The sequence below is a fragment of the Colius striatus genome, chromosome 19 (assembly GCF_028858725.1).
Source record: "Colius striatus isolate bColStr4 chromosome 19, bColStr4.1.hap1, whole genome shotgun sequence".
Classification (NCBI taxonomy): domain Eukaryota; kingdom Metazoa; phylum Chordata; class Aves; order Coliiformes; family Coliidae; genus Colius; species Colius striatus.
The window spans coordinates 11,679,574-11,702,714 of record NC_084777.1 but is presented as its reverse complement, the minus strand read 5'-3'; the positions used below and the strand labels follow the sequence as shown (position 1 = coordinate 11,702,714).

General features: G+C 52.3%; 1 protein-coding gene across 1 annotated transcript in view; it reads right to left on the bottom strand.

Annotated features, from left to right (window-relative positions):
* The window catches only part of LOC133627315 (collagen alpha-1(I) chain-like), a 105,543-nt gene that overhangs the window by 48,326 nt on the left and 34,076 nt on the right, over positions 1–23,141 (bottom strand). Inside the window, exons 3-6 of the mRNA XM_062011973.1 lie at positions 18,594–18,741; positions 17,821–17,979; positions 17,092–17,287; positions 14,936–15,070 (exon numbers count right to left, since the gene is read on the bottom strand). Coding sequence (XP_061867957.1) covers positions 14,936–15,070; positions 17,092–17,287; positions 17,821–17,979; positions 18,594–18,741 — 638 coding nt within the window. The remainder of the gene's footprint in view (positions 1–14,935; positions 15,071–17,091; positions 17,288–17,820; positions 17,980–18,593; positions 18,742–23,141) is intronic.

Sequence of the window (23,141 nt, the reverse complement as noted above, 5' to 3'; positions counted from 1 at the left end):
ATGTGGAGGTACTAGACGAACCAACCCTGGGTCACATCCAGGTCTCATGCTGTCTGCTCTCTAATCTCTGAGAGGGGCTGAGGCCAACCAAGCCCCAGTTGAAGCCCTAATTCTCACCCAAGGAGTTAATATTTCCCTGAGGTTATAGAGGGCTCTGGAATATTCCCACTTTCTCATTCCTTAGCACAAAGTTTTCATCTCACCTGCAGACAGAGACTTGGCCCCACCAAAGAGAGAGGTGATGGCAGTGCTGATGTGTTGCTGTTTCTCTGCCATCAGTGCTGATGTTACCTCTGGCCAGTGCAATGTCTCGAGCCCAAGGAGCAGCACTCCTCTGTCACCCCCAGTTCCATGCCCCAAATGACATCAATAGCCATGTTTTATAGAACAGTGTCTATAGCAGGTGTGAAGTGGACAACTGGCAACATAGCACCGAGGAGGAAGAGTTGAGAAAGGTCAGGGTGAGCCCAAGACAAAACCCAAAGGAAACAGAGGTGGTAAGTGGGATTGCAAAGCCCAGAGGTGACCCACCAGCCCTTCTTTCCCCAGAGACCTCTAATGAGGACACAGGGTCTTGTCTGGCAGATTGGAAAACCCACTGGAAGCAACTGAGGAGTAAAACAGAGCAGGAGAGAGGGAGAAGAGACAACCCTAATTCATCCCAGCCAGCTCTCTGTAGCTGGATAGAGCAATTAGATGCTCCCAGACTTTCCCTTGGGCCCTACCAGTTCAACCCACTGCAGCCCTGAAGAGCAAAGGAAGCTAAAGATTGTGTTTCCTAAATGGCACCCAGTGCCTGGGTAAAGTTCCAGGAGACTGGGGAAAATAAGTGGCAAAAGCCCTGCACAAAGTCATCCAAGCAAAGCAGCTGGTGGGCACAGGCTGCAACGAAGCTGCTCCCACTGAGAGAAACCAAGGGGCCTGCAGAGTCTGGGACAGATTAGAACATGCTGCCAGTTAAATCACTGTGGTTCTGCTGCCTGGGAGGCAGCTTCAAATGGTGAGAGCAGGGATGCAGGGAGTGCTGCTCAGCTGCAGCATGGGCAGGCTGGACCTGGGGCATCACAGTGTTAGCAGCTGGCACATCCCTGTCCTTGGCCAGCCCATGGCCTCTGCCCACAGTCCAGGAGCCTGGGAAGCTGCTGGTGATGGTTGCTCTGAGGAAGCACTTGCAAGCTGTGCAGAGCTCAGCCTGTGGACACACTCTGTGCTGTACTGGAATTGCACTGATAGGAATTCTTTTTGGTGCCAGAGTAGTGCTGAGGCAGCTCAGGGAGCAGCAGTGACCTGCCCTGAGGCTCACAGAGCACAGTCTGAGCAGAGAACTGCTGGGAACGGGACCTCAGGGCAGGACAGGCCCTTCCCTGCCAGCATCAGCAGATCCTGTGGTGACACTTTTCTCTGCAGCCTCCAGTGACAGGGGGCAATGGGCATAAGCTGGAACACAAAAAGTTCCCTTTAAACACAAGGAGAAACTCCCTCAGCCAGATCATTGACCAAGATGTTAAATGAGCTCTAAAGGTCCTTTCCACTCCCCACCATTCTATGACTGTATGACCCAAAACTCTACCTGGAACTTTCCAGCATGTCCTGCTTAGCTTAAGCCGTTCACACATGTTAGCAAATAACCAAGCAAAGGGTATTCCTCCCCTGCAGTAGCATCCACACAGCTCAGAGAGCAAAACAGCCCTGCCAGACCCATTCTTTAGCCCTACAGCACACCCAAAAACCCTACAGCCTCTGCAGGTAAAATCCAAACTTCAAGGACACCACAGACATCAGCTCAGTAACTGCTGATGTCAGTAACTCAGGTACCTGTTTTGAACCCTGAGCTGCTGGAACACGGGTTGAAGCCACGTAGCTTGTGGGAAGGGCAAGAGCAGAGCTGCCAGGCATCAGCTTTACCCACTACAGGTCACATTTGCAGCCCCTTAAGGCAGCACAGGCTTCCAGGAGAACACAGTAGGACCCTTTGGTGCTTTCCCATCACACATGTTATCAGGCATATGCCTTCCCTCCTCTTGCATTGAGTCCAAGACAAAACAGGGCTGTGAAACTAGAGTTGAGGCAAGGCAGAAACCTGCCCTGGCTACAACAGGGTTTCTCTCTCTGTCTCCCCTTTGCAGCCCCTTTGCACACAGCAGTCACTTATTTTTTCCTCTTTCCTTGGCACTCAGCACAACCCAAGAGGGAGCCCCAAGGGATTAATGCCAGTTTGTATTAAAAGCAGACCCTACTCACCCAGGCTCACCTTCCACAGCCACACATCTCCCAGCCATGCAGAGGCCATCAGTGCCCTGAATTAAATCAGTCTTCCCAAATAGATCAGAATCAATGGATCCAATTACATGAGGGTAAAACCCCTCAGAGGCTCCTTCAATGCAACACATAAGCCAGACTTCAGATGCAGTGAAGATTTCCCCTGCCATTAGCTTTAACTAACTTCATTTGTGGTCCTGTTTCTGTTGCAGCAGGATGACTGCTGGTGGTCAGTAAAGAGCTGTAACCCACAGACTCTAAACTTTAATAGATGGGGTTTTTTGTAACTAATTCCATTAAAGAAGCCCTAGTTTATTTTACAAATTCCTTTCAGGCAAGAAATCAAAGAGAGAGCTGCAGAAAAACTGTTCTGGCTAAAACTCCACTCCATCACTTGAGCTGTTCGTTACGAGCAACCACGTTCCCTGCAAGGTCACCTTCCCACAGAGGATGTGACAGCAGCCAAAGGGCACCTGAAGGGACCTGCAGGCAGCTGGTTCCCCCTCCCCAGCCCAGCAGAGACCCATGTCCAACTCTAGGAGAGAACTACAGGGCACCTGGAGACTCTGCAGCCTCGCAGTTGAGGTGCCCTCAGCTCTACCCACAGACCCCTCAATAGACCTCCAAAGCTTGGCTGTAGATACCTCTGCTGTTCACCTTCCCAGCACCCAGCTCCTCTGGTTTGTTTCTGGGTAAATGTCTCCTATTAACACACTAATTAGTAGCCACTAGCTCACTTTCCTGCCATAAACCACACAGTCTGCACAATTTGTTAGCAGATGAGGGCTAAACTGGCAGCAGCTCCACACCTCACACCCAGCAGATACACAACCTCCAAGAGCTGGAAGTCTGGAGAGGAGCGATGAAAGGGGCTGAAATCTCACCCCAGGGCGAGGTGGAGAAACTTCATTCACCTTTCCTTCCTCACCCTGGCCTAAAAAGGGCTTGGAGGGGAGGAGCAGGCGTTGGATGCTCGTCCATGAGCCTGTTCCTGCAGCCACACACGGTAACTGAAGCCCCTGAAATCCCAGCTCTGTGATTCCCTTTGGGGTTTGGCACACGCTCAGTCCAGGTAGCCAGAGCTGGCAGGAGCAAGGGCTTGGCCTGTTTGTACTTTTTGATTAAACTGGTTTTAAAATGGACTCATTCCTGGTCAGCTCTGAGGTTTTGCCACTTCTAGGCCTGTTCTGCAGAGGGGGTGAGGACGGGCCCTTCAGCCACCCTTGGCTTCTTATTCTGCAACCAAACTTTTCATTAGTGAGCAGATGCAATGCAGGACATCAACAAAAGGGCCTGTACCATGAGATAGAACAAACAGCAATGCTGGACCCTGTCTCAGGCTACTGTGACCTGGGTACCAGGACCTGCCACAGGCAGAGCCAGCTGAGCCCCTGCAGCTCCTGAGCCACACAAAGATGCAGGAAACTCCACCACAAGCATTTTCTCCTTTTATTTAAGTAAGCACCAACATCTTTTTGGAGAAAATAGGGGCCTTTCACTTCCAAGCTCTGTCTTGGAGACCATGGACATCGTGACCATCTCCCATCTCCTGTGTGCAGGGCACACAGATCCAGCTGAACCCACCAAGACCCAGGTTTGCAGGAGACCCATTGGCTTCCTGATAGCCCTGCTCTCACCTGGACTTTCCTTCTAACCAAGGCCTTGGCTAATAATTAACAGTAAATCAAGGAAATAAAAGCACCCAACACCTACAAAAGGGCCGATTCAGGCACAGTGAGTGCAGTGGCCCAGGGAGGCTGGGGAAGGTGCAGAGGGCAGGAGCAGCTCAAGGCTTTCCCACTGCAGGGATTCACAGCTTCAGGAAGGACAAGGACAGACAAGTTCAAGGCATGAGCTGCTGCAGCAAGAGAAGAAACCTTGCTGGATAATTTAACATTCCCTGCACACAAGCAGGAGAGGCCACTCACAGAGCCAGTCTCACACATCCATCTCAAGCAGCAAGGCACAATGTCCAGGTGTTTACTGCAGAAGGGGCATCTCTGGGCTGAGCAGTGGCCTGCCCTCATCCCCAGGGCTCACTGGCCAGAAGGGGATGGCAGAAGGAGCATCTCTGGGCTGAGCAGTGGCCTGCCCTCATCCCCAGGGCTCACTGGCCAGAAGGGGATGGCAGAAGGAGCATCTCTGGGCTGAGCAGTGGCCTGCCCTCATCCCCAGGGCTCACTGGCCAGAAGGGGATGGCAGAAGGAGCATCTCTGGGGTGAGCAGTGGCCTGCCCTCATCCCCAGGGCTCACTGGCCAGAAGGGGATGGCAGGGTTTGCAGGATTCTTTCTCATCTGCAGCACTGGCTGCTGCCATGGAGACTGGGCTTGCTTTCCCATGTGAATGCCTGTAGCAAGAAAGCTCTTAAACATCAAAGGGCTGTTACCTGAAGACCTTTTTTAAACTTTTGCTGTTAAACTGATAAAGAAGCCACCTAATACCTACATGTACCTTGAGGTTCCAGGCAAAGAGGATGCAAAGGTCCCATCAGGTGCATTAAGATAACTTGATTTAGGCATTACTCCACTTGGGGAAGCAGAGGGGAGGTTTCTGAACAACCCCCCTTCCCCCCATCACACACCACCAGTAGAAGACCTCACACTGTGCCCCCAGGGATGCTGGCATGTGCTGGAACAGCTTGCCTGAAGCCATGATCAAACTGGGTCACTGATGCCCTGACATCACCTGCCATCCTACAGCTGGAAGGTTTTGCTCAGCGTTGGGGTCCTGCATCCATGCAGGTGCTCATGAGCAGCCCCAAAGTCCTCCTTGCCCAGCTGGAGTGGTGTGAACAGTGCTGGGAGAAGAAGCTCTGCTGCCAAGGGCTCCTGCAAAGTCTGGGCAGCCCCAGGAGCAGCCTTGTTCCTCATTTATACACCCCAGACAAGCTTCTAAGGGGGCAATGTCAGCAGAGATACAGAACCACCTCAACAGGAGCATTTGCAGCAGTCCCTGGAGAGGGTTTTGCAACAGACATTTCTTCATGAGCTGAAATAAAGGATTGTGGGTTTTTTCTTCCAAAAGTTACACTGTGAAGTGTTGTGGGTTTGATGTTACATTTTTGTTGCTTTGGGGGTTTTATAACAGACCTGAAATATAACTTGAATGGTGAAAGAGACCCCAAAGTACTCCAGCTTTCCCACAGGACCTGTATTTGGATCCAAAGTGATGATTTCCTTGAAACCCATTTTGCAACAGGTGAAATCACAATATTGTAAAGTTTCGGCTATGGCCACTTGTGAGAGAGCTTAGTCCTTCATTCTGTACACCCTGAAGAAAACTCACATGAAAGATATCAGCAGCTCTCTGCCCCATGGGGAGTGGTGGGGGCTGGGTGATAAAACCCATGGGCATCAACAGCCAGGAATCATCTGACAAGCAAAGGACAGAACAAAATGCTGGAGACCACACCTTGTGATAATAGCTCTGCAAAGCCACAGATTTAGAAGGGCTGTGGGCAGTAGGTCAGAGAGGTTCTGCTCCCCCTCTGCTCTGCCCTCATGAGACCACATCTGGGATATTGTGTCCAGTTCTGGGTCCCCCGGTTCCAGAAGGACAGGGAGCTGCTGGAGAGAGCTCAGTGCAGGGCCACAGAGATGCTGGAGTGGAGCATCTGCCTTGTGATGAAAGGCTGAGGGAGCTGGGGCTCTGCAGCTTGGAGAAGAGGAGCCTGAGGGGTGAGCTCAGTCATGTTACAGACACATCAAGGGTGGGTGTGAGGAGGCTGGAGCCAGGCTGTGCTCAGGGATGGGCAATGACAGGACAAGGGGCAATGGGTATAAACTGGAACACAAGAAGTGACAAAGAAACACAAGGAGGAATTTGTTCCCTGTTGAGGTGAGGGAGCCCTGGCAGGGGCTGCCCAGGTGGGCTGTGGAGGCTCCTTCTCTGGAGACATCCCAACCCAGCTGGATGAGTCCCTGTGTGCCCTGCTCTAGGTGCTGCTGCTCTGGCAGGGGGTTGCACTGGGTGAGCTTTGCAGCTCCCTTCCAGCCCTTCAGATTCTGGGATTTTGGGATTCTTCAAAGGAAAGTCACCTGGGACAGGACATAAAGGCCCAGCTGGCAAATAGCATCAGGAGAGGAGTATGGAGGGGAAACCAGAGCTTACAGCCTGAGCTCTGTCCCCACCTCCCTAAAACACCCAAGTGTGACTGTTCTTGTTTCCAGATGCCCAGATCTCATTAACCACAGGCTGTGAGCTGCTGCAGGGGCAAGAGCACAAGCATTCAGGTATTCAGCAGGTGAAGCCAGTGCAGAACAAATGCACAGCCCAGAGCGGGCAGCACTGCCAGTGCCCTGGGATGCCAGCTCAGCCCTGGCAGCCTGTGCCAGCACAGCCTTGAATTCCTACACATCACAGACCAGCTTTTTTAAATTCCACTTCCACATCTGGCATGGGAAAGGTCTATACTGGAAACTCTCATCTGGTGAGCTCAGGGGAAATGTGTCTCTAAGCTACAAGTTACTGGGCTCTCAGGCACGAGAAATCACAACCGAATTATATTGGTTCTGTGTAAACAAAACAAAAAGCCAAAATCAATAACAGACATGCTTGCTCCTTTAAATAGGCCAAATTTAGAGAAGAACCAGCTGAGAAAGATAAATTAAGAACTGCTTTAAACAGCCCAGGGGTTGTCCAAAAGCATGAGGGTGGAGGCAGCAGGCATGTGGGTTTAAAACCCCCAGAAATTGGCTATGAGAAGTGAGGAATGAGCAGAAAAGGCAAGCAGGATGCTAAAACAGAAGGAAAAAAAGAGAGCAACTGGTGTGTGAATCAGCAATGTAGGGTCTATGATTTGTAGGGAGATGAAGGGAGCCCAGGCTCCAGCCTTCCCTGCAGTGTGGGGTCCCCACCGTGCCCCTGGCCAGCAGCAGCGTGGGAAGCTCAGCCCCAGGAGCCACGTTTCTGCCCAGGGCTGGGAGAAGCCAGATGACACAGACATGACAATGACATACTTCCCATTCTAGAAGTGAACACAGAGGAGGAGTTTCCTAATCCCATCCTGACAATCCAAGCTAAAAAGCATTACAGCAGCAGGCTCTCCCAAACGTGAGCACTGACCCTTGGGTTCGGCTCAGAAAGCTGGGGAAGATCCAGGGCACTGGGAAAAGGCTTTTGTATGTTCTGCCAATATGGAGGGGGTGGTGAGAAAAGCAAACTGGAGGCCCTGTGCAATTACAGACCTCTTCCCTCAAGCCCAGTCCAAGCAGAGCAACAGAGCAACTGATACTGGGCTCATTAACAAAGAAACCACAGATAACGTAATTAATGGTTCTGAGGAGAGTTGCTGTGTAACTGATTTGGTGTCTTGCCTGAGGAGATGCAGAGGGTTTTGTTGACAAAGATAACAGTGTTGATGTAATGATCCTGGCCTTCTGTTGGGCTTTTCATTTAGTAGGACTCGATACCATGACCCAAAACCTCGTCTGACTTCCTAAACTGCCAATGTTAAAGCCCAGCTTGGAGCAAATCTGTCTACAGGAGCCCAGACAAGCAGCATAATGTGCTGCCCAGCTTTCAGCTGGGTCAGGCTCAGTCAAATGTGTTTCAAAGCTTAGTGCCTTCTCCCAGCAAACACATTTTGTTAATACAAGCCTTTTCTACCCAGCTGGCAAAGGTTCAATGTGATTTTACAAGCTCAAGATCAGAGAAAGACAATTCCAAACTCTATATTTTTACCAGCACATTCCAGCATCAGGCCCCTGGAAGAGGCTCAGTCATGGGAAAGCTGGAATCAAGGCTGGACTTCTTGTTAAGAAAGATGTTTTAAAGAGGAATAATGGCCAGGAAATCCTATGGGCTGTGTTCAGACCATCATCAGGTCAAACACAATTACACCTTTGTATCTGCAGCATCCTCAGCACAAGTTTGGGGAAGAGAAATCCCTTCTAGTGCCCAACTCAGCCTCCCTCTGCTCTGCACCAGCCCTTACTTGCTCAGAGAGGTGAACAGGGCTGCAGCCCTCAGCTGAGGCATCCTTCTCTTTCTCCAGTTGATTTGGGCCAGCAGTGCAGGACCTTGTGTGCAGCAGATATTTGCTCAATCAAAACTGGAATAGCTCACCCCAGAGATGCCCCACATCACTGCTTTGTGTAGCCCAGGGGCTCACAAGTTTCATGTATGGCTCCCAGGTGATGGATTTGGGAAATGAATGTTTTGTAAGCCCAAACAAGACAGATGATTTCTTTTTGGAGGTCCATGTGACATGCCTTGGCAGTGCCCTGTTTCCACAGTGGGATGTGCAGGGCTCCTTGGTATCCCACCCAGGCACTCAAACCGAAGCAACCCAAAAGCCTGAACAGCCCTGTGAGATCCATAGCCAGGAGCCACAATCAGACTGGAAAGACTCTGAAGGACTCCCCATGCTCCCTGCCACACTCTCAAACAGCACAAGTGCCTCTCCTCCAAAGCAAAAGGAGAGCAAACCCCATTGCTAAGTGACCCTTGGGCAGAGAGCAACCCTGCTGGCATTGCATGCAGCACACGTGGCTGCCCCAAGCCCATAGCCATGAATCTGCAGCAGGACACAAGACACTGGAGGGAAGTGTGATGCCCTGTGAAGCTACTTGAGCAGGAGCAGAGAAGCTGCCCATCAAGCCAAGCCCTTGCTGCAATACTTGTAGCATACAGCAACACATAAAAATCAGCAAGGGCACAAAACCTGAAGGGAGGCAGATCATGAAAGGTTGGAGAGCAGCTGTAGTTCTTGCTAGAGGATGCCTCATGTCATGGTCACATGGAACAGCACTGAATCCTTGACATGAGGTGGTGATGAAAAACCACTGCAGTTCAGATCAATACACTCCTTTCACTCCATTTATCCCACAGTGGAGCTGAGGTGCAATAAATGATTCACAGACACTTTATCCTACCTGAGAAACTGGTTTCAGGGAGCTCCTGATGGCTGAGATTAGAGATACAAGAGAAACAAGAGATTAGAGAAACAAGAGCAACCACCTCAAGATAACTCCAGAGCACAGTGGAGATATCACTGGGCTCAAGCTGCCAGCCACACCTCCCTAACAGACCTCACTACACACACACAGATATAACCCAGCTTATCCAAGGAGCTGGAAGCCCAAAAGCTCGAGGCAGGCAGCAGGGTGGAGGAGTGGAAACTCCCCCACAAGGGCTTGTCTACAGTAGGCAGAATGGACCAAGCACAAGCCTTGTGGGACAGCTAGTTTTAAAGACCAACATTCAGAGTCTCCTGATCTACACAAGCTCCAAGCTGCCCTGATTTTAAAGGGTGTTTGAAGGCAGTGCCTCAACATCAAGCAATCAAAGGTGCTAACAACTAGGTCTCTACTGCTCTCACAAAGTACCTTTAAGTTGGAGCTTCCTCCTAATGTTTAAGTAGAGCCAGCACTGCCTTTGCCACAAATACCCCCAAGCTTCTTTCTCATCTTTGCTTATGAATTCCCTTCATCACCACATGGTGATTTGCTTTATTCAACTGGAATGCTTCTTGGTATGATCAAAAACTAGCAAACCAGCCCAGAAAGTAACATCTGCTACTCTGCACGTTGGGGATTTTCAAACTTCCACCAAAAAAAAAGGAAAGAGGAGAGTTTTTAGCTGAAACTTGGTAACAAACACCAAAACCTCACACAAAAAGCCCCTTTGTTCTGCCACTCAGGTCATGGTGATGCCCAAGCTTTGCCTGACCCAGACCAAGCACTGCCTGACCCAGTAGAAACACCTGCTCATGAATTATGCCACACAGGAGCATCTCCTCCTGCTTGAGCATCTGGAAAATCAGGAGCAGAGACAAGCATTTGCCCTCCACACTCTTCTGGGTCGTTTGGCCTCCTGCTCCCTGGAAGCAATGCTGAAAAAGCCCTTGCAAGGAGCTCCCTTGGCTGCTGGTTTACACATGCCATGGAGCTACAACAGTCACACCAGGCTCACCCCATGATTTCAGGCTGAAGGACAGACCCAATTCTGCTCAAGGCATTCATTCCTCCCAGCCTGTCACCATGGCTTCAGGCCACCTCATGATTGGAATGGTGCCAAGCTGCAAAATAAGACTCTTGCTAAGCTCTAACACAGCCCAGGCTGAAGCTTCTAAACCCTTGCAGAAATGCTCAGATGCTGAGACCTGCCTTGTGTTTTTGCACTTAGGAAGACCAAAGAGTGCTGAGGGAGGAACAAGCATCCCCTTGCTGTATCTGTACACACAGTGACTGTGTCAGACACACACTGAGCTGTGACCATTAGAGGAGCGGTTTTAGGATAGAATTAGACTGATAGTGATTGCAACACCAATTTTGTTCAGTTACAAAGCTGAGCATGAAAGAACAGACACACCATGAACAAACCAAGTGGTTTCACAGCATTTTTAAATCAAGAAGAAATCTCAGAAGCAGTTTAAACTGCGCATAATATTTAAACACGTGAGATTTTGTCTCTTTGGAAACCAGATGTATTGAAGCCTGAATGGCTTTAGGATTCCAGGTTAAATTGCTTTGGAAAAAGCCATTTGGTTTAGTAATCAACTCAGCCCTCTTGCTCATGTTCAGTGCAGGCAAAAGGAGAACAAGAGGTGGTTCAATCTCATCCATACTGCAAAGATCCCCCATCAATTACAATCTAGTCCTCCAAAGGAGAACAAGAGGTGGTTCAATATCATCCATACTGCAAAGATCCCCCATCAATTACAATCTGCTCCTCAAAAATAAGCAGACTGCAATTCAAGCATAATTTAAGCTGCCAGTAACAAACAACTGATGTCCCTCCAGCCACTTACATCTTCCTCCACCATCACCTCAGCCCTCCAGAACGATTTAGCTCCAATTAGCAATTAAGGAAATCACCGATATACTAATTTACTTCTAAATGAACAAAGGCAGGGGAAGTGCAACCCCAGAGCACAGCTTTGGCTCGTCCCTGAGGAGGGCTGATGTGCTCTGTGTTACTGTCACACTCCAACACGTCAGTAGCACATTCTTTTTCTTTCCATAAACCCAAACGTCAAATCTCCTGAGGCACCTCTGCTCCTGATTAACTGCTTGAAAAAGAAACTTGTCCCACATCCAGAATGTAGTTAGTCTTCCCCTGTAGTCCTAGGAAAGTCACTTTTCTCATTACAGCAACATCTCACCAACTCACACCAGCTGCCAAGAGAACTGCTGCCAGCCAAGCCAAGGGAGCACTGGTGGGGGAGCACGTGCTGACAGGAGCCATGGGGACTGGGACTAAGTGCAGACAGGCAGAGATCACCTTTCAGATGTGCTCAGGAAGTGGGTTTTGCCATCTCTGTTCATTAACATCATTATCATAATTATCATTATGACTTGAACATGGCCAATGTGGTGAGAGAGGTTGTGCTCCCCCCTCTGCCCTGCTGAGGCCTCATCTGGAGTCCTGGGGCCAGCTCTGGGCTCCCCAGCTCCAGAGGGACAGGGAAGTGCTGGAGAGAGGCCAGTGCAGGGCCAGCAAGATGCTGAGGGGACTGGAGCATCTTCCTTGTGAGGAAAGGCTGTGGGACCTGGGGCTGCTCAGCCTGGAGGAGACTGAGGGGGGGGAATCTCATTAACACTTACAAATACCTAAAGGGTGGGTGTCAGCAGGATGGGGAGACACTTTTTTTCTGTAGTGTCCAGTGCCAGGACAAGGGGTGATGGGCACAGGCTGGAACACAAACAGTTCCACTTAAACACCAGGAGCAAGTCCTTTGGTGCTGAGCTGAGGGAGCCCTGGCCCAGGCTGCCCAGGGAGGGTGTGGAGGCTCCTGCTCAGGAGGTTTCCAACCCCACCTGGACACGTTCCTGTGCCCCCTGAGCCAGGGGAACCTGCTGTAGCAGGGGCTGGGGCTGGAGCAGCTCTGCAGGGCCCTGCACACCCCACCATGCTGGGATTCTGTGATTACAAACCCAACTCCTACTGACAGGCAGCAGTCTGCTCACTTGTAAGCAAGGCTTGTGTCATGACTGAACCCTGGAATGGAGGGTACAAACCCAGCTGGGAATGGCTGCTTGGCTGCATGTGAAGCAGCATTTGAATGAAGGAGTTAGTGAGGTACAGCCAGGCAGTTTAGGGCAGGTATGAGAACAGACACCATCCCCAAACAGTTAACAGCAACACTTGAGAGGGTGTGGGAAATACAGACAGGACTCCATCACTCACACACACACTCAATACCTCTGTTGGTATTTGCTGCCAGGTTTTCCCCTCAGGATGTCTGTTTGCATGAACATGAAGAACAACTTGGCTAGAAATCCCAAATAAAGCAGAAACATGAAGGACTTGCAGCCTGTATGTCACCCAGAGCCACCACTCTTCTCCTGACACATGCAGAGGAGCTGGGGATGTGCTCCAGGCTCCTCCTGGCTGAGGGCAGCTTCCATGAGGAGGTGGCAGCCCCTAGACACAGCAGCACTGGGCAGTGCTGGGAGCAGCCACCTCTGTCCCACCACCAGACTCCCTGGGTGGCTGTGCCAAGGAAATGCAATGCTTTGTAACCTCCAGAATCACAACCACCTCCTCCCATGGCAGAGCTGCAGCCCTTCCCACCTCAGTGATGGCGAGCAGCAGCAAGTCCTGCCCAGGCAGGCATCGCATCCCACACGTGGGCAGAAGCAGCAGTCATCCAGTCTCCTGCTTTTTCCTGTACCCTCCTAACCTCACTCTTTCCTTCCCTCCAAGCAAATCCAGCTGCAGCCAGGCTCACAGGCAGATCCACAGCACATCTGTGCATGCAGTGCCCTGATTCATCTCGTCAGCACTCATCTTGGGCTCAGTGCAAACTCTCAGGAAGGTCACCTAAACTCACCTTGGCCTCCAGCAGCTCTGATATGTGACAGGTTCCATTCAATGCATTTAAGAGAGATTGCAATAAAGAAAATAACCAGTAGCCTTGTCTGGCAGCCTTGCCTGGGCAGTTTGGCTTTTTACCTGATTGCTCATTAGAGCAACTGGTTTCCCCAGGAGACATTATGGTGGTGAGACCTAGGATGGACATGGGAGGGATGTTCCCTGCACATAGCTCCTGCAACAGTGCAGGAGAGACATATCTGAGCAGAAGAGTCCTGGATTTCATTGGTTTCTTTTGGCACCTAGACAGTTGGAGAGAGAAAACAGGAAAACTATCACTGCCCAGGGACTTGCACTGACTGAGGCATGTGCTCAGTGTTGGCTCCAAGATAGGAGAACACGCATGGGAAGCATCCAGGGAATGCACACTGGCAACCAACCATTCAGAGGGACATGAGGGAATAGCTTTTGCTTAAATCTCTCAAGTCTTTGGGTGGTTTTTGCAGTTTCTTTCATTTTTTGAAGCTCATCAATCCTGAGGAGAACCAGCAAGGGATTGGAAGGGGTGTGATGTGGGGCACAATCTTCCCATGGGTTCCCACTTGTAGTCAACTTACTGATGCTTAAATCAAACCTCTTCCTTGCTGGGTAAGCCACTGGAGCCATGCAGGTGAGTGCTCCAGGCCTACAAAGCACAGGATAATAAGTAACAGATAATAAGAGCAGGTTAAGAGAAGCCCATCACCTTGCAGGCTCAGAGGACACATCCTGTAGCTTTTATTAAACCAGAGGTTTGTCCTTACTTCTTAGCTCTAGGGAGCAAGTCCAGTCTCAGAGCTACAGTCAGTACCTACAGGCTGTCAGCATGACAAATGCCAGGTATCATTTTGGGGATGACCATGGGTTACACTTGCTGGGAACTCAGACACACCAGTTCCCTTGGAGCAGGCAGACATCCAACGGGACCTGCTCTGCGTTACGCCGTCAGCCTTCTCTGCATTCACCCCCTGGGAAAGCCAGCTCCTAATTCATCCCTTATGACCAGGGCCTTTCCTAAGATCAAAATAACAAACACAGCAATGGATGCAGCTCATCCTGGGGAAGGGGGCAGTTACTGCAGGGCTGCTCCAGGAGCAGGGAGAGGCAGGGGCAGCAGCCCCAGATGGGCATCACCGCTGCACCGGGATCCCAGACAGAGCAGATGCCTCAACCCACACCCAGCTCCCTCTTACACTGCCCTTTCCCAGCAGCTCTCCCACATAACCAAAGAGCTCAGGTACATGGTAGGTTTGTGTCAGCAAGTCTTTTGAGGGCAGCTATGCAGTCTTTCTATATATCAGGTCTAGAGAGATGAGGTGTCTCTCTGGGCCAGCCCCAGCTCCTGAGGAAAGCCTGGGTGCTTCATGTCTTTGGGGAGATACTGTGTGAGATGGGCCTTTTGGTGCAGAGGAGCCTCTGACAGGATGAGGCACCAAAGGGTGCTGTGCAGCAGCCTTGCTGGCACTGAGCAAGAAGTTCCAGGTGATATACTGATGTACAGTTCCCAAGTACAGATTTCACTCCTTCCCAGAAGCAAAACTGCAGCTGCAGGGTGACTCAACAGCTACTCAAAGCTTCCCTGTGTTAAACACATGAGCACACACAGTCAGACACACACACCCTGGCTTTCTTTGGCTCAAACTCTCTCTCTAACTCGTTCTTCCATTGTACCAAACCCATTTATGACTTGAAGGGAGGGTTTAGATGGTGAAAGAACCACCCTGTGTGCTGGCCACCATCACCTCCTTGCAGCTCAACCCAAACCCAGCCCCAAGGCTGCATTAACACCCTGGGTTGGTCCTTTCCATTTGAACCGTGTTACACCAAAGAGAAATCTGGTCAGCAGCCCCCAGATTTGTCATCTCCCCTCAGGCACACCTGTGGCCAGGCTGCTGAGAGCTCCCACGGGGACACAAAGCTGAAGGGGCGCGTGCAGGCTGGGCTGTGGCTGCGGCACTGCTGGCCGGCGGCTGCTGGGTCTCCCATCACGAAGGTCAGTTGTTGCAGAGCACCCTGGGCAGAAAGAGAGACACAAACCACAGTTTACACAATCACAGACTGGTGGGGGTGGGAAGGGCCCTGCAGAGCACAACTCCCTGCTACAGCAGGTTCCCCTGGCTCAGGGGCACAGGAACGTGTCCAGGGGGGTTGGAACCTCCTGAGCAGCCTCCACACCCTCCCTGGGCAGCCTGGGCCAGGGCTCAGCTCAGCACCAAACAAGCTTTTCCTTCTGTTCAAGTGCAACTTCCTCTGTTCCAGCTTGTGCCCATCACCCCTTGTCCTGGCACCAACCACCACAGAAAAAAGACTGGCCCCATCTTCTCAATCCTCTAGATATTGCTAACTATGAATGAGCTCCCCCCTCAGCCTTCTCTTCTCCAGGCTGAGCAGCCCCAGGTCCCACAGCCTTTCCTCACAAGGAAGATGCTCCAGTCCCCTCAGCATCTTGCTGGCCCTGCACTGGCCTCTCTCTAGAAGGTCTCTCTTGAGCTGGGGTGATTTTATACCCTCCAGAGGAGAGGGAAAGGTTGGATGGGGGGCAGGTCTCCAGCCTCTCATAGCCAGGGATTTCTTTACAGGATGGTTTAGACATTCAATAACTCCCTGTCTGCAGGAGCTGGATGCAAACATCCTGGGAATAAAGGCTCAGAGCCAGCAATGAGCAAGCTATTTTTGAGCTAAATAACAGGGAGGATTTAGGAGGTGCTCAGCACACTGCAGGGTCAGGGCTTTGCTGTTCACCTCCCCTGGCCCAGACTGAGCAGTGCCCAGCAAAAAGACCCCTCAACAACGGTGTGTGGCTGACAACTGTGTGTCTGGAGGAGCAAAGGCTTGGAGACAACTGTCTCCTCGCCACATCCCCAGCAAGGACTGCTGGGCTGGGTGCTGCACAGCAGCAGGGAGCTGCTCCTGTACTGCAGAGGTCCCAGTGACAGCAAGAGTGCAGGAGGAGGGAGGCCAAAGGCAAAATGTTCTGTGCAGGAGAGGATTTACAAAGAAGAAAAGGACAAAGCATGATATTGAACTGTGGGAAGACCAGCCACAGGAGGGAGGGAGGCAGATATACAGAGATGTCTGTCTGCATGAGGCAAAATGTCACCTTCTAAGGTTCCACACTTGTCAGAATCAAAACCAACTCAGAAAAGAAAGGCTCCCCTGCCCTGCTAGGCTGACTTCACATTCACTTCATTAAGCTCAGGACAACTGAAAGGATCAATTAGCAACATGGCACCACTCATGCTTGAGCAGCTTTTCTGGGTGACACAACTACCAGAGGGAGCGTCTGAGCTGGCTCCATCCACCCTGCAGTCCTCTGCTGGCTCTCAGCAGCAGCAAATGCAGAGGGGAGATTGTCCGAGCTGCCACTGACCTCTAAATGAGCTGAAATCTTCTTCCCCAGGCTGGAGGTGCAGCTGGGCAGCCCACTGTAAACCAGGGACAAGGAGAGAGCTGCCCCACAGAAACAGCTTCGTGTTGATGACACAAACTAGGGGCTGATCTCAGATGCACCACCTGGACTTTCTCTGTACTAGCTACATGTGCTCGGTGCCCTCAGTTCTGTGCTTGAGGCTGACCATCAGATACATTTCAACACAAAGCCTGACAGCCTGTGGCTTTATCAGGCATTTCTATACAACTCTCTGCTCTGACCCACTGGGAATCCCTCGTTTCAAAGCCCTCAGAGCAGTGACTTTCTCTTCAACACATGCATTGGACAAGTTCCCCAACCAACTGCTTTGCATGCTGCCCACACAGATGGCCTCTGCACCTGCTGCAAGCCATGGTCAACGAGAGAGGATGAGTGCAAGTCTGCAACCTCTGCTGCTGGCTGACTGCTCACACTTGTGTTGCCCTGACCCAACTGAAAGCACTTTATACAACTCAAAGCCTTCAGAAAGCTCCCCTTTCCCAGCTGTGAAAATCAATGGTGTGGTTTTGGGAGAGGAGGCAACGTGACCCCTTCAGAGGGAGTCACAACCCCATTGCAGATCATGTCCTCAAACACAGCCCTGCCAAGCCTGCCCAGCTCTCACCTTAAAGGGGGTCTCAAAGGACTCGATCAGGCCTCCAATGATGATCAGCCCTTCAGTGCTCACTCCCATCCCGAGGTAACTGGACCAGCTCACTCTGTCCAGCAGCTGACAGTCCACGTGCAGCTCCAGCCTCTCCAAGGAGATGCTGAGGGCAACTTGGTGCCACTGCCCATCACCAAGAAAGGAAACAGGGAACCTGTGTGTCCCAGGAGGGGAGGGGAAAAGGCACAACATCAAACAGGTCCTGAGCCTTATGCAGGACTAAGCTTTACCCTTACCCAGGGCCTCTCATGTGTCCACCCTCAGTGTAGATGCAAAGGACAGCACTAGAGAAACCAAATCTGCCTTACTGTAAGCACCATCACCTCTCTTCCAGCATGGGACTGCTGTGCTGCTTTGAGCCAATGGACTTGGGCATGTCTACAACTAATTGAGGTGTTTGGGAAATTACTGGGGTCTGTGTCTCTCCCCACTTGATTTATCCTCAGGCATTTGAACCTTTTATGCCAGATCTCCATCATTCTGAGAGTGGAGTTAGGCACTGACTGCCTGTCACACCACAGGGCTGGGGGTCCATCACCCAGGGAGAGCCATGTGGCCTTGATTCAGCTGGGGTGGAGTCAGAGCAGCACTGCTCAAAGCCCATAGTGGGAAACCTTAACTCTGACTTTGGGAGTACAGAAGGAAGCATGAAAAGGCAGGAAAAAAAGCACCTGAGATGGAACTTACTCATAGTGTCTCCTCCTGGTTGTGACAAAGACCAGGCCAAATGGGTTAATCCTGATCTGGAAGAGCACGTGGCTCCGATGGCTGAGGATGGTCACAAGGCTGCTGTCCTCCTTCAGAGAGTACCTGAGCTTCATCAGCACACTCAGCTCATCTGCAAACCTAGCAGAAAGAAGCAATGCAAGGCACCCCACAGCAGCTGCTGTGTCACCACGAGCTCTATCACCACCTCTTAGGACAAAGAATCTGGAGTCTCAGCACAAAGTAACCCAGAGAGAGCAGCAAATAAAAACCCCATGAGCAAACAATCATTCAGGTTGTAAGGTCAGGAACTCAGACAGCAGCAGCCAGGCTGAGATTGGACAGTAACCCTGTTGCAGCAGCTCCTCAGTGCTGCCTTCTCTCATCCTGCATCTTTGTCCATAGCAAGCCACAGCTCTGTGTCCAGTACAGCAAAGGTCCAACCAGGTCTATGCCTCCACAGACCATTGAGCAATGCTGATGGATACAGCTGTGCTGTCTCTCTTGCTCTCTCCAGTTATGTGCTGGAGCAGAGAGGTCTTCCTGATGGCAACACCAATAAACCCCATTCCTGGAAGTGGCCAGTCAAGCCACGTGAGCCAGGCTGATGGAAGGACAGGAAGAAGCACTGAGCTCCTGAGCACAGTGTGAGTGTGTTATCTTAATGTTTTATGTACTGGGGTCTCAAACCAATAAGCACTGATGAAATGATTGAGCAGCATCACCTTAACCCCGTCCCCCACAAGGCAGCCTACCTGTCCCCAAAGGCGTCCCTCGCAGGGATGCTGAGCGTAGCGTACTGCCCAATCTCCAGGGTGCTGCAGTTGGCCTCATCATAGCCAATGGAAATATTGCTGAGGTCCTGCACATGGGAAGTGATTTTGTCCAGCAAGTTCACTTCATCTGCATTAGGGGAGAAGAGAGATGCTCAGTAGCTGAGATACCTTCTCTGCAGGGCTCTGCTCTCCTTGTTCTTGTATCAGACAATGGACGAAACCCCCAGGAAGGAGAAAATGCAGTCTGGGGAAATGAAAACAATTCACAAGTGCAGCAAGCTCAGGCCAGAACAAACACTCACAGAACCTCAGAAACTGCCATTTGTGATTTTTGAAAGAGAACACATGTTTTGAGGCCAGTGTCCCAGAGACATGAAGGGCCACTCCTAGCCCAGTGGCGGTACTTTTATGACCACGTAGATGAGATGCTCAGGGCTGTAAAGCAGAGCCTGGGACACACATGTCCTTAAAGAACAATTCCTGGATCAGCTAGGTACAGGCAATCATGCTCCTTTCCCAAGCCTCCTTGTTGAAGTTTGCCCAGTTTCTATAAAGGACTGGACCAAGGAGTGGGGTGAAGTTGCTGTGTCCCTCAGTGAGGTGGGTGTGCTGAGCCCAGGGCACTCCCCTCTGTGATGTGTGAGCTGTGAGGAGCTCAGGAGCTTGATGCACCATGCACCATGCACCATGCACTTCCCTCTCCCAGCAGGTGAAGGTCCACCTTCACAGCTCTGTTGTGAACAGGCAAGGTTTGAATTGAACAGGTTTGAACTGAGTGAGGGTCTGGGCGAATTGGCAGCACCATCACTTCAGTCTCACGGGGAGATTTTGACTCCCTCAGGGAACAGACATGCCCTTTGCAGGTGAATTCTTTAACTGAAGAATCCTTCAACTACTGAACAAAACTTTGTTTCAAACCACAAGGTTTCTTGCTCCCCTCCATTAGCAAGAAAAAATTGCAGACATCTGTCCCTACCCAGACACGGTTCCTACCTCTGAGACATCCACAACCAAGTCTCCTCTCTTGCCATTCCTTTATGCCACTGGACCTGCAAGGGCTGGGGACAAGGGACAGCCCCAGGCAGCACCCCATAGGCCCAGCCTTGCAGGAGGGGTCGCTCCAGACCCACAGCCCCTTCACTGGCAGGACCTGGACAATCCCACTTGATGACTTTTCAATGGGAATCCTGCCAGTACCATCTGCAGCCGCATCTGCCATCACTTGGGAGGCATCCAGCCCCTGCATTCCCTCTAATTCCCACTGTCAATGAGGTGTGAGATTTATGTGAGGGCAGATGAGCAGCCTCGGGCAGGCTGCAGCCTGGCAGGAGAGAGATACACCCTGGAAAATAACGAGTCAATTGAGCAGAAAGCTGCTTTGATCCAGTTCAGACACTAACACAGCAGCCCTGCCACCATCTCCTCAGGAGGTTCTGCAAGGGACAAAGCTCTGTGCTGGGAAAGAGAGGAGAGAGTGGGGTCCTGCAGGAGACTTGGCTGTTTGTGGTGACTTAGGATTTCACCTCAGCACAATGAACATGCAACAGCCTTCAGCACAGAATCACACCTAGAATCTGAAGGGCTGGAAGGGAGCTGCAGAGCTCACCCAGTGCAACCCCACTGCCAGAGCAGCAGCACCTAGAGCAGGGCACACAGGGACTCATCCAGCTGGGCTGGAATGTCTCCAGAGAAGGAGCCTCCACAGCCCCTTCCAGGGCTCCCATAGCAGCAAGACTATTGCGAAACTGGTCCCAAGCCAGACAGGGTGCAGGGCTGAGCCTCTCAGAGACTTAAACAGCCATAAACCCTGAAACAATGCAGAGCTGTCAGAGCTTCAGTGTTGCAGGACATGTGTATGCACAGCAAGGGGAATTAATCTGAGACCAAACACAGCTGACAGAGGGGGAAGAATACCAGGGATATTTGTCCCTTCTCATTCCCAAACAGTTTTGGGAGCTGAGCTCCCAGCTGTGGACACCAACCTGCACTCCCCATCTCCAGGGGCTGCAGCCCTCATCACCAACCAGCTTTGATGGTGATTACAGGCAGACACGTGTGAACTGAGGAGACCCTGTCAGGTGAAGGGCCTGTCTACACAACCTCAGTACTAGAAACAGCACATTTACATGTGAGCAAGCTCATCCTGAGCAGGGTATGGCCTTAACACACAGCCTGAGCATTTGCTGAAAGGTAAAGCCACGGTCCATGACACCATCTGGGGTTAAAGGTAGGCATGTGCTTAGTGCTTTCCTAAGTGAAGTACAGAGACTCCTCTCCTGGTGGCCGGAGAACTGAGGGTGGCTGGAGAGTGATGGCAGGGACAGGATCACACCAGCAGGTCTGAGCAGCTTGGGTCAGTGTTTGGACTCATCACCAATCCCAAGAGAAGAATTTGGCGTGAAAGAAAAACAGAATTAAGGCCCAGGCAAGGGAACAGGGAGGGAGCACAACCCATCCCAGCCACGGGAGCACCACCCATCCCAGCCACGGGAGCTCCATCCATCCCAGCCATGGGAGCACCATCCATCCCAGCCATGGGAGCACAACCCATCCCAGCCATGGGAGCACAACCCATCCAAGCCATGGGAGCACCACCCATCCCAGCCATGGGAGCACCACCCATCCCAGCCATGGGAGCACAACCCATCCCAGCCACGGGAGCACAACCCATCCCAGCCATGGGAGCACAACCCATCCCAGCCACGGGAGCACAACCCATCCCAGCCATGGGAGCACCACCCATCCCAGCCACGGGAGCACCATCCATCCCAGCCACGGGAGCACAACCCATCCCAGCCACGGGAGCACAACCCATCCCAGCCACGGGAGCACCATCCATCCCAGCCACGGGAGCACAACCCATCCCAGCCACGGGAGCACCATCCATCCCAGCCACGGGAGCACCACCCATCCCAGCCACGGGAGCACCATCCATCTCAGCCATGGGAGCACCATCCATCCCAGCCACGGGAGCACCATCCATCCCAGCCATGGGAGCACCATCCATCCCAGCCATGGGAGCACAACCCATCCCAGCCACGGGAGCACCATCCATCCCAGCCATGGGAGCACCATCCATCCCAGCCATGGGAGCACAACCCATCCCAGCCATGGGAGCACAACCCATCCCAGCCATGGGAGCACCATCCATCCCAGCCACGGGAGCACAACCCATCCCAGCCACGGGAGCACAACCCATCCCAGCCACAGGAGCACAACCCATCCCAGCCATGGGAGCACAACCCATCCCAGCCACGGGAGCACCATCCATCCCAGCCATGGGAGCACAACCCATCCCAGCCACGGGAGCACAACCCATCCCAGCCATGGGAGCACAACCCATCCCAGCCACGGGAGCACCATCCATCCCAGCCATGGGAGCACAACCCATCCCAGCCATGGGAGCACAACCCATCCCAGCCACAGGAGCACCACCCATCCCAGCCACGGGAGCACCACCCATCCCAGCCACGGGAGCACAACCCATCCCAGCCATGGGAGCACAACCCATCCCAGCCACGGGAGCACAACCCATCCCAGCCATGGGAGCACAACCCATCCCAGCCACGGGAGCACAACCCATCCCAGCCATGGGAGCACCACCCATCCCAGCCACGGGAGCACCATCCATCCCAGCCATGGGAGCACCATCCATCCCAGCCACGGGAGCACAACCCATCCCAGCCACGGGAGCACCACCCATCCCAGCCACGGGAGCACCACCCATCCCAGCCACGGGAGCACCATCCATCCCAGCCACGGGAGCACCATCCATCCCAGCCATGGGAGCACCATCCATCCCAGCCACGGGAGCACAACCCATCCCAGCCACGGGAGCACCATCCATCCCAGCCACGGGAGCACCATCCATCCCAGCCACGGGAGCACAACCCATCCCAGCCACGGGAGCACCTGCAACACTGCACCTACCAGCCAAGTGAGACACAGGCTGAGCCCACTGCATGCCTGGAGAAATCCCAGTTCTGAGGGGAGCTGGGGCCTCTCCCATGGCAGCCCATCACAGCTTGAACACCACAGGAAGGCTTTGGTCATGTTCCCATTCCCATGAACACCTCTGCACACGTTTGCATGCAAACTGGGAGCGGCAGAGCAAGAGCTGAGCACAGCCAGGGCCCCTGCACAACACAGGCTGTTCAGAGGCTGATGCCAAACCTCTCCTGGAGACATACAAGGATAACTCAACTGTAACAGGTCAGCTAAGTCCCCAGGGAGGGGTAACACTTAAACCCTGGCAACCTGCTGCAGTTACACCCTGGGCAGATGAGCCACTGAAAGTAACCACTGGCCTCTCTCTGGCTTCCCCATGACCAAAGGGAAATGCTGAAATAAGTGTTGTGCCCATCAGCACAAGCCCTCACACAGAACAGAGAGCTCTGGAGAGCAGATGCCCTCCTCCTGCTTTACCAGCTCCACTCTGCAGCTCTTCCACATACAACTTCTGTTCTCCAGAAGCAGCTTTCCATCTATTAGCCACACTTGGCTAGTTTCTGTGCTGCTGGGATAAGC